We start from the raw sequence: 11331 nt of genomic DNA, 5'->3' as shown, positions 1-11331 counted from the left end.
GTTTTGGTCCTACTTATGGTTAGCGGACTCTGGTAGTCTCTACTTCCCAGTTCAGTGCACCATGCAATAACAACCCTACTGGACTAAGCATTCAGTTTGACATTTTATTTTTTTTCAGACTTCCAGCGTAAAAAGTTCATGTTGTATGGAAAACAAAACTTGAGGACTCTGCAGCATAAACAGAGGAACATTTTTGAGCGTGGTTGCCATTACTTCAGTGTAATGAGATGAGTTCAAGTTTTTTCTTTTTTTTTTTTTCTTTTATGAATGTGTAACCCCCCTCAAAAAAAAACAAAAACAAAACCCCCAACAACAACAAAAAACCCGAAACAAAAAACCAACAAGCAAAAAAACCCATCTTACAAGCAAGGGGAGAAGGGAGACAGATTTGAGGTCATGTAAGGAGACTGATAGAAGAATACTTTTGCTGATTAAACTTTTAAAAAATCTATAAGCTGAGGGAGGAAAACAGTGAAGATGCCCTATATAGATCTGGCTGCTTTTATGCATCTGAAACAAATCAATACACAAAAGATAAATAGGCACAATGTCAAAATCATGCTTAATGCTACTGCGTTGTTATGCAAACTTCCAGAAGCTTAGCAGATTTTGCTGCTTGAAGCTGTCTAGGTACTCAGAAGCGTTGTGGCTTAGGTACGGATTTATCTGCTGAATGCAGATTTCATTGGGGAAGATGCAATAACTGCCAAAATGACTGATGTAGGGGTACCAAAGAAAACAAATTTAACCCAGGTGGTGTAATGAAAACCATACTGGGGCCTGCTGAATTGTTGAAGCTTTATCCTACAATTCTAGACTTTGTTTTTGTCATGCTAAACTTGGAAATGCTGGTCCTCCCTCATGTCAAGTCTGTCAGTGAATAGATTCTCTGTAACACACAGCCCTGACTTAACCATGCACTTGAGAAACTAATAATTAAACAGCTGTTGCTATTTTTTCCCTGTATTAAATGAAAAGCAATACAGCTTTCGTGACGCTCTCCATTACTAAGTTGCAGACTCCTGGTTGGGGCTGTCTGTCCCACTTTTCTGTTTGGCTCTGTAACAGTCTTTGGTTTTCAGCAGAGGATCACCAGTGAGAATTTTCAGGGTTCTATTGTCCACTTTAGGCTCCAGAGTAGTCTCCTTACTGTCTTCACTGCTGCTTGTCAAGTCATTCCTAGAGTAGAGAAGGCACCTTGACAAATCAGAGACTAATTGCCCTGTGGCTTGCTCATTTTATTTATGAGCTCTTATATAGAAGAAGGCTGCTAGATGATCACTCCACTGTTGTTATGACCAGTAGCTGCCATGCAGTGGTTTTATTCTCAGTTCTCCCATAGTTTCTGTATTGAGTTTGTAGTATTTCTGGTAGAGATTATTAAAATGAGTCATCTTATTAAGTCTTTCCTACCCTTTATGAATATTCATATTCTTTATGGGCTTTAGTTGGGTCACTATCAGTTTAAAGCAGTTTAGAAGTAAAAACTCTGATGTCTACCCCCTGCCCTTGACACTGGGTGAGTGTCTGCAGCCTTCCAGCCATGGATAGCAGGGAGCTTCACACCACCACTAAATGCATTTGCAGTGGCAATGAGACTACTTGACAGGGCTGACAGATGGACAACTGACAAGGCTGTGCTTCTTCCCTCCCCTGTTCCCTTCTGCATTCAGTTCCCAGGTGGAGTGCACCAGTTGTCAAATAACAGGCAGGTGTATAGAGCAGCACTGAAAAGCTTTGGCTGCTGTATTCTATTTCCTCCCATGCTTTCCCTCAGCTGCTGCCTTGCAGTGATAGGTGAGAGCATTCCTGGCTGTACTTCCCTTGTCTATTAAAGGGGTGTAGGTTGTAGCTGTGTTGGCCTAAGGACATAGGCTGACAAGGTTCTTTGGAACCTTGTCCGCCTTGCCTGTTAAAGATATTCTCTTTTTGTCCTTTTTCCTCATCCACATCTTTGCCACCAAATTCCATTTTTTTTTAACAAATGGGTAAAATGTACTTTTTGTATTTGCATGCTGGTTGCAAGGTAGCTTCTCCAGGTGCCACTGAAAATCCTAGCTTCTGAACCCTTTCAGACTACATGTCTAGAAACAAACTCTCAGTTTAAGTACTCCTAAACCATTTTTTCTTCCCATTTGCCTCTTGTTGAATACCAAGGGAGTTTTATTCAGTATCTATAACTCTAAAATGCATTTGGGGGTGGGGGAGAGAATGTATGCAGAAGCTGAATGGTGAGCTGCAACTTGGTGAGGACACGTAGTGTTCAAAAACCCCAACTCCTAACTCTCAAGTGCATGTGACACCACAACCTCCCTGCCATTCCCTGCCACTGTACAATACAGGATACTGAGCTAGATGGACCTGTGGCTAGAGCCTTATGTTCTTAGGTTGCAACGCCTGTGTTGCCTGGAAGCTGCCTACCTGCATTTCCTTAACGTTTTCAATTAAAATTATATCAAGAAGAGGGATAATCACTGCCTTGACTTATTTTAGTGTCATATTCTGACAGGCTTTCTGCCTCCTAAGCCATTTACTTCCATCCTCTACCTGTGCTGCATGTCAGTAGTTGTTGTGCTGTCGTCATAAATTTTGAGCAAAGTTTCTGATGGGTCATCCTTCAATTCCTTGGGCTCTTGTAATCTGAAAGGGGAAGACAGAAGTCAGCTGCAGTAGTTGTATCACTGCTCACATTTTTTTCAGCCACAAGTAGCAATAAAGACCAACGTTTTATGTCTACTGAACATCCAAAGTATGGCTTGGCCACTGCAAATTTTCTTGTCTCCTCTCTTCACCCTAACCTCTGTTCCCCCTTCCCCACTCCAGGATGCCTTACCTCTCCTAAAATGAGAGAGGGTAACTGGCAACCTAGCAGGAACAGTGTCCATTTGAGGGCCTATACAGTGAGGCCCATGTACACAGTTCAAAGTAAGTCAAGCCCTCCACATGGGGAAATGTGCCTGCTTCCTTACCTAGGCTCCAGCCGTTCTTTCACCTTGGCGATGGAGCGGACATAAGGGGCAATCTGTTTGGTGATGGTTGTCAGGTAGCTGTTCTCCTGCTTCAGCTGCAGCAGATCATGCAACTGTGCTGCGTGGAAAAGAGCACATTGTCATAGCATCTGGTGATGTGCTGTTGGTCAAAGTAAAGCTTCTGATCTGCAAGCCGGTTTGCCTCAAGGGCCATTTGACTCCTGGCCCTCCGACTGCCATTGACATGCTTTTATTGAGTCACCCAATATGATAGCCTGCATTTCTTTGTCCATCAGGAACCTTGTTATATATTGATGCTTTCAGTTTCAGGCTGTATTCTAGGCTACTGGGCAAATGTTAGTAGTCAAAAAAACCCTGAAGCATCTCATGCTGGTATCTTGTGCTGCAGTCAGCCAGCAGCTCACAAAGGGCCTGCAAAGCCAGTTTGCTCAGCAGATGCTTCAGTCTCTGCTCTGTACTCAGCTGTGTTGCTTTAGACCTTCTTTAGGCTGCTGTTTTCATTTTTTTAAATTCTGGGCTGTTGTTTTTTTTCTTGCCCTTTATTTTCTAGGCCAGGGTAGGCAACCCCTGGCACATGCCAGAATGTGGCATGTGAAAGCATTTTGTTTGGCACTCACACCTTGGGAAAGGGGCCAGGGTTGTTCTGCTACAACAAGGATTGGGCCCTTTGCAGCTCCACTGCTATCTACCCCTGGCACACCAACATCTTATAAGTTGAGGTTGCAAGTGTTTTTGTCAGTCTGCCCAAAAATGTTGCTGACCCCTGCTCTAGGCTCTGTCTGCAGTGAGGCTTGACACTGTCAGCTCCTGTCTGTGGTGGGAAGTGGCTGGACAGTTACTGTAATTTCCTCACTCTCATCGTCCCTTCATGGAATTGAATCTGGGTAGGTGGAGGGGGGGGTGTTGCTGACGTATCCTTGTCTAGCCATTTAGCATGGAACAAGGGAGAGTAATGGTAGGTTGGAGGGGGAACAGCAGGGCTAGGGGGGAGAGGTCACGGTATATCTGTGTGTAGGATTGTGCCAGCTGGGAAAGGTCTTTTACTCTATGTGGGTTCCCACACAGGACAGCCTTAGCACAGTGTGCAAAGGAGCAATTTAGCAGCTCTCAGGTATGAAATGTCCCCTTTAAGGTGGATATGCTATGGCCATGCACAGGCTGCAAAGTGTCAATACCATTTAGCATAGCAAATGCATGTTATAGAATAACAGTTGGTGGAGGCACAATGTCCTGAAGGTTCAGTGGGTTAGTGGATGGGCAGTCACAGATACCTTCATAAATTTCCTGCTCATTTGCCACCCTCTGATATGTTTCCTCCCAAATCTGAAACAAAAACAGTGAGCTGGACAGTGCATTGCAATGGAGGACTGAGATGTACTCTCCCCTGGATGTTGCTATTTATTGGTCCTTGTTTCAGTCTGGGAGAGCCTGTTCCTCAGCATCTAAGTGAAGGCTGCAAACACAAGAGCATCAGAAGCCTTCAGTGCCCACCAAGAGTATTTCTTGTGACCTGCTTGTGGAAAGCAAGAAGGAAGCTTGTGACTTGGCATTAAATCCTTTCTACAGGCAAGTCTGATAATGCAGTATCCAGGACTTGGGACTGCTATTTCCCAAAGTTCCTATCTCTGTTTAGGATCTGAGTCGGTCTGCCTGGGTGCATAGTGATTGGGCTCAGACCCTATGTGGAGCCACTTCACCCACCTCCCAACACAGTACAGTTTGCTGAGAACAATCCTTGGGTATGTCTGTGGGGCAGTTGCCCCAGTGTAGCATAGAAATACCCAAGCTAGTAGCAGCCTATCTGTGGGAGAATGAAGCTTGGTGCAGGCTAATTTATCTTCTTTAGCAGTGTAAATTAGCCTGCTCTGATATCTGTGGTGCTAGGCTTGACTGCTCGCACCATCCATGCTAGCTAACTGGAACCTGGTGCCAGTCTCTGGGCTGTGCCGTGGCCATTGTAGAGAATGTGATGTGGAGGCACTTCTGGTCTGGCAGAACAGGAGAAGTCTTGGCAGATAATGTTGACCTCTCCACCTAAATCTAAACTAATGTTTCCATTATAATATTGTTCTGGTCCACCATGTTTCTGCCCGCCTCTTCCTACCTGAAAAGTGAATCTGCAGCGCTGGTCTCGCTCATTCCTATGCTTTATTCATTTAAGGGAACTTTGAAGTATGCAAATGTGGGGCAAGAAGCCAGCTGTGCTAGGAAAGTACTGTGCTACCTGTCCTTCCCACTCTGAGAGGCACTGGTTTTCGGTTCTGGATGACTTGGGCTTCAGGACTGGCAGAATTCCAGAACGTGTCCCTAAGCACTCCTCTTCCCCATTCTCTGGCAGCTGTGGTGGTGGATGGGCTGCACCTCTGGCTATAGGACGCATACCTCTTCAAACATGCTCCGCATCATTTCCACAGATGAGTACTGCGAGGCGATCTGCACATCCACCTGGAGGGACTTCTGCAGGATCTCGTTCATGATCTCCGTCTTGATGAGGGAGTGGTGTTTTGTGAGGTCACGGTGCAGCTCCTGCACTTGGTCTTTCAGGTTCTGAATCTCTGTCTGTAGGGTCTGAATTGGAAACATGAAAGGAGGGGAATGATTGGGCCATTCTCTCCTGAGGAGATGGAGGGTTGGCTAGAGAAGGGGAGGTTTTTCAGGCAAGGTTGGTTTTTCAATATCTCATACCTGTGATTTTCTTGCCACTGCTGTATTCTCCCTGGGAATCTCTATTTATCCCAGGCATCTAACAGGAGACCCAGGTCACTGCTAGAAGGATAGAAGGCCTGATCACTGCATATGGGACAGGTTCCCTCTCTCAAGTCCCAAAGGAGACTTTGGGGATTTCAATCTGTATGTCTGCCTGGACTTTGCACCTCCCTCGTTACCTGGGTTCTAGCTAAAAGCCATCAAGCTTGTTAAGCCCCTAACATTTACACACCTGGGACATACTTGCAGACAGTGTGCTTAGTCAAGGCCACTTAGTAGCTCCACTGTGATTGGGCCTAAAGTTTCTAATTTTTTGTTTTTACATGACCAAACAGCAAGCGATGAAGATGAAATGAATAGATGCAGTGCTAATGAATTGGTAGCAGTGGAGAGCCTTTAACTGGAGAACTAGGCTCCTTCACCATCTTTCTCACCCCTGCTCCTCAGTGTGGGTTGCCCTGTACTGTCACAGGAGTTGTGTTGCATTTTTCTTCCCATTTGGGCACTGAGTCTGTTTTGTGAAGAGAACCTCTTCCCAGAAGGACACTTCCCGGGCTGATGCATCATGGGCAGTGGCAAATCATCCTCCACCTACCCCCTTCTTACCCGGTACATGTTCTCGTAGTTGCGGCAGTGCTCGGTAAAGGGTGTCTCTCCACCCTCAGCCAGCAGGACCTTGGTGCTGATGTACCGATGCATGGTTGGCTTTCGGACAATGGAACTCATGGACATTTTATCATAAGAAGGGGGGCAGCCTGGTACAATCAGTGTCTTGGAGCATTGGCCGCCTGCGATCCTTCAACAGCAACAGAGGAGGCAGAAATTCAAGTCAGAAACTGTACCTAAAACTGCCCTTTATTAAAACCAAACCATTAAGTGCCTCCCTCTGCCTCAGTTGTACCTGCTGTGAAATGGGCTTATTGGGACAACATTGGCAGCCTTTGTCCTTTCTATGGAACAAGGCAACAACCTCTCCCAACTGCATTTGGTCACTATTAAAGAGAGGCTGCTTCCTCCCTGAACAGAGCTTCTTACAGGGCAGGACAAAGCTGGGATTTCCTCATTCTATGTGACGGGTTCCTTCCTTACACCAAATACAGAAGAGGTTAACCTCACAGCTGCTGTTAGCTGGGAGCATTACACCAAGAACATTACATTATTAGCAGTTAATAATGAGAAGGCCTAAGCTAGAAGAATGACTTGTCCTGCTAAGTCAAGGCAGTGCCACTCCACTGCTATCTGTATTTGTAAGAAGCAGATCTTACTACCCCAAACATCAGATTTCAGTTTTAATTTCTGATATGTTCTTAGGAAGCTCATTAACTTGATTGGTTGTGTGCTTGCTGCTGCTGGAACCACCTGTTCCTTTGGGTGAAGGTGAAACATCTGTGGCCATAATGACAGAAGAGCAGCAAAATTGCCAGCTCTTCTGGGGTCATATCAGCAGTTCTGATTCTCACTTATCCCAGTATAAATTGAGTAACTATACTGAAGTCAATGGGGCTGATTTTCCTTTCATTTATGTAAATGAGGTGTATGTATTGCTTAAAAGACTGAGGCTTTTGCCTTCAGCAGATGCAGTGTGGAATGGAGTGGCTGTTACACCCAGCTGAGCTGACCATTCCTGCACTGCACTCCTGTTTCCCGCGCTCGAAGAGAAATTTGTGGTCAGTGATTTACTGATGCATAGAGATGCTTCTTGCAGGAAAAGCTCCCTGCATTACAGCAGCAGTATTGAGTGGGAAGGATGTGATTGGAGTTCCTGTTTCAGTGCTGCAGTTAGTGCATCTCTGTCTTTCTTTCCTACATCATGGAAAATGAGGGTTGGAAGGGACCTCAGGACCAGCCCTAACTAGACCATCCCAGCCAAGGTTTTGTCCATCCGCATCTTAAAAAGCGGAGATTCTATAACCTCTCTGGGCAGCCTCTTCCAGTGCTTTACTACCCTCCTAGCGAGACTGTTTATTCCTAATATCTAAACGTCCTTTGTTGCAACTTGACCATTGCTCCTTGTTCTGTCATCTGCCACCAGAGAACAATCTAGATCCATCCTCTTTGGAACCACCCTTCAGGGAATTGAAGGCCGCTATTAAATTCTCACTGTCTTCTCTTTTCCAGACTCCATAAACCCAGTTCCCCCAGTCTTTCCTTAGAAGTCACATGCCCCAACCCCCTAAACTTTTCCATTGCCCTTTGCTGGACTCTCCAATTTGTTCACATTCTTTCTGTAGTGGGGAGCCCAAAACTGGATGCAGTACTCCAGATGTGGCCTCACATAGAGGCGAAGAATCACTTCCCTTGATCTTCCAATAATACTCTGACTAATGCAGCCCAGTATGTCATTAGCTTTCTTTGCAGCAGGGGCACACTAGTTCATATTCAGCTTATTTTCCACTTCTACTCTCAGGTTCTTTTCTGCAGAGCTGCAGCTTAGCCAGTCAGTTCTCAGCCTGTGCTGGTTTGTAGGATTGTTTTGTCTTAAATGCAGGACTTTGTACTTGTCCTTATTGACCCTCATGAATTTCTTTTGGTCAAGTCCTCCAATTTGACTAGGTTTCTCTGAATCCTAGCTCTACAATCCAGCATATCGATTGCTCCCTGCAGCTTGGTGTCATCTACAAACTTGCTGAGGGAGCACTCTATGCATCTTCCAGATCGTTAATGAAGATATTAAGCACAATTGGCCCCCAGGACTGACCCATGGGGTGCTCCACTTGATACTGGCTGCCAGCTAGACATCAAGCCATTGATTATTACCCTTTGAGCCCAACAATCCAGCTAGTTTTCTATCCATCTCACAGTCCATTCATTCAACATGTACTTCCTTAGCTTGCTTGCAAGAATGTTGTGGGAAACCATATCAAAGGCCTTGCTAAAGTCAAGGTGTGTCATGTCCACTGGTCTCCCTGCATCCACAGAGCCAGTCATCTCATAGAAGGCAATCGGGTTAGTCAGGCATCACTTGCCACTGATGAGTTCATGCTGACTGTTCCTAATCACCAACTTCTACTCCAGGTGCTTTAGAAATGGATTTTTTGAGGATCTGCTCTATGATGTCTTCTAAGGACTGAGGTGAGGCTGACTGGTCTGTCGTTCCCCAGATCTTCCTTCTTTCCTTTCTTAAATATGGGCACTATGTTTGCTTTGTTCCCATCATCTAGGACCTCTCTGGATAGCCACAAGTTTTCAAAGATAATGGCCAACAGCTCTGCAATCACATTAGCCAGCTTTTTCAGCACCTTCGGGTGCATTGCATCCTGCCCCGTAGACTTGTATGTGTCCAGCTTCTCTAAATAGTCCCTAACTTATTCTTTCACCACTGTTGGCTGCTCACCTTCTTGCCAAACTGTGCTGGGAAGACTGAGGTAAAAAAGGCATTGCATACTTCAGCCTTTTCTGCATCATCTATCACTAGGTTGTCTCCCCTATATAGTAAGGGACCCACACTTCCCTGATCTTCCTTTGGTTGCTGACATACTTACAAAAATCCTTCTTGTTATCCCTCATGTTTTTTGCTAGCTGCAACTCCAGTTGTGCATTGGCCTTCCTGATTTCATTCCTGCATCCATAACTAATAGTCTTGTACTGTTCCCTCGTCATTTGTCCAAGTTTCCACTTCTTGTAAGCTTCCTTCTTGTATGTTAGCTCATTGAAGAGTACCCTGCCAAGCCAATCTGGTCTTTACCATATTTGCTAGTCTTCCTGCACATTGGCATGGTTTGTTCCTGTAGACTGTACCTTTTGAACATGTCTTTGTATGTAAAGCCTGCAACCTGAGACTAGTCCCAGAGCCAGAAAGTTTATGATGCTGTGGAAAATGACACTGAGGTGGGAGAACCAGTGTCCACTTGGAACAGCATTTGGAAACCCTTCAATGGGTCCTGAGTGTGCTGGGTTGCACGTTACTGTCACCTATGACTAAGTTTGAGTCTCCTTGTACTACTGATGAGAAGGTTGCCATGGTTCAGGAATTAGAGTGCTATACATCTGACAGTTTGGTACATGATCCCTGGACTAATGACATTTAAGATGTCTTACTTTGTGCACAAGGCATATACATTGCTCTCTTGCTGCTCAAGGTAGAAAATCCTTCTAGAGATCAGTAAGTTCCAGCAGTAATACCTTGGAGTGGAGATACTGGTTTCTGTATAATAGCCTCAGGAGAGAGGAAGATGCATTAAGATGTATAAAATGATTTGAATCCGAAAATTGCTACCCATTACAGTAAAGGAGCAACAACTGGACAAGCAAACAAAAAATCTACTTGCAGCATGATTTAGCTTCTGTCTCCTGCCTAACAATCACCAAACCCTTCTGTAGGAAGCGTTAAACTTAAAGCAAGGCAGTACTACCTGTTGTGCTCAAATGCCCCTTCCTGTGGTCCTATGTCCAGTACCTGCTATGCGTTACCCAGCGAATCCATGCTCACTGATCAGCGGACGTGGCCAGGCACCCCCTCAGCAGCTTCTGCTGGATTCTTGAGGTGCAGCTCCCTGTTTCTCGTCAGAATCCACTTCTGGTGGAAGGCAGCAGCTCATTAAATGTAGCTGAAGTGTGCCTTGGGCTAAGGAAAGACTCTCTGAGCTCCCGGCAAAACCATTAGTTTCCTTACACTGCAAAGCCTGGCTGGAAACGAGGAGCTGTCCTTGCGTCACAATGAGAAACTATTTGCTCTGTTTGTGCAGAGAGCAGCTGGAGCATACTGGAGGGGCCTAGCCTGCCCATGACATCAATAGGCCTAAATATATCCAGTGCAAGGGAACTGTGCCCTGGAGAGTTCTTTGAAATTCTGATAAAAATAGTGGCAGATGAATAGGCTGTGCAAGGCCTCAGCTGAGACCCAGCATGCAGGTGAGGCAGGCGGTTTCTGCAGCATGTAACTTGCAGTGGTGTTAGCTCTGCCCCAGGACAGCAGTCAGGAGCAGTTAATTAGTTGGGATGGCAAGTGAGTTCCCGTCACAATAATTTAGCATTGCTCGGCTTTTCCACCCCATCTGTGTCTGGGAGGCAGTGTGCTTTGCAAGACAGAGCACAGCAGCAGAGTTGGGCAGACAAGGTGCTCAGCCTGCCTTTGCTGTCCAGCTCTGAGATGCCCACACCTGGGTTCTGAGAGCCTGTGTTTAGGGGAGCTTGGTAAAACGTATCCTAGGGTTAAGTGGGCATTTGGACTTCTCCCAATTAAATCTCTGCTGGGGAGGAGGGTTTTTCCTCCAGCATCCCTCAGTTACTTTGGAAGTTCCCCTAGCTGTGAGTGACAAGTTCGCTGGGAATTTAGCAGTAGTTGTTGTATGAGATCTAGTATGTAATCCATATCCTTTTGCTGCATTTCCTGTGGATCAGGAGAGAGGGCTGCAGCCTTGTAAATGATTATTGTAATGGAGGTGTTTCTTGGTAATGCATGCTGTTTTCCTGCTAGATCTTGGCAATTCTCCTGCAGTGGGATTTACACATTGAGCAGAATTAGGGAAGGTGCCAGGCACTGATGAACAAATGTTATCTGTCTTTGGTCATGTAAAAATAACTGGCTAATATTTACTGGGAAGAGTCGATCTGTACGCTGGGGAATTTCTGTGAGGGTCTAGCTACAGCTTGAAGCTGTTGCAAAACTAAAGCAGAGCTCCCTGGAGCTGCCCCA

The 11331-nt window shown here is 45.6% G+C and overlaps 1 protein-coding gene across 3 annotated transcripts in view; it reads right to left on the bottom strand.

The window, feature by feature from the left end:
• Nucleotides 1–64: 64 nt before the first annotated feature.
• RNF207 (ring finger protein 207) overlaps nucleotides 65–11331 on the bottom strand; it is a 36426-nt gene continuing 25159 nt past the window's right edge. For 2 of the 3 annotated variants that reach the window (XM_090024022.1, XM_090024024.1), the window contains 6 exons: nucleotides 6303–6492; nucleotides 5373–5558; nucleotides 4262–4313; nucleotides 2970–3087; nucleotides 2548–2640; nucleotides 65–1179 (listed from right to left, as the gene is read on the bottom strand). In XM_090024022.1, the coding sequence (XP_089880148.1) occupies nucleotides 1008–1179; nucleotides 2548–2640; nucleotides 2970–3087; nucleotides 4262–4313; nucleotides 5373–5558; nucleotides 6303–6492 (811 nt within the window). In that variant the 3' untranslated portion in view covers nucleotides 65–1007. The remainder of the gene's footprint in view (nucleotides 1180–2547; nucleotides 2641–2969; nucleotides 3088–4261; nucleotides 4314–5372; nucleotides 5559–6302; nucleotides 6493–11331) is intronic. The other variant, XM_090024023.1, reaches the window with a different exon arrangement.

The sequence above is a fragment of the Crocodylus siamensis genome, chromosome 12, assembly GCF_052110815.1.
Source record: "Crocodylus siamensis isolate JL-2025a chromosome 12, ASM5211081v1, whole genome shotgun sequence".
Taxonomy (NCBI): Eukaryota; Metazoa; Chordata; order Crocodylia; family Crocodylidae; genus Crocodylus; species Crocodylus siamensis.
This window is presented reverse-complemented; position numbering and strand designations above follow the sequence as displayed.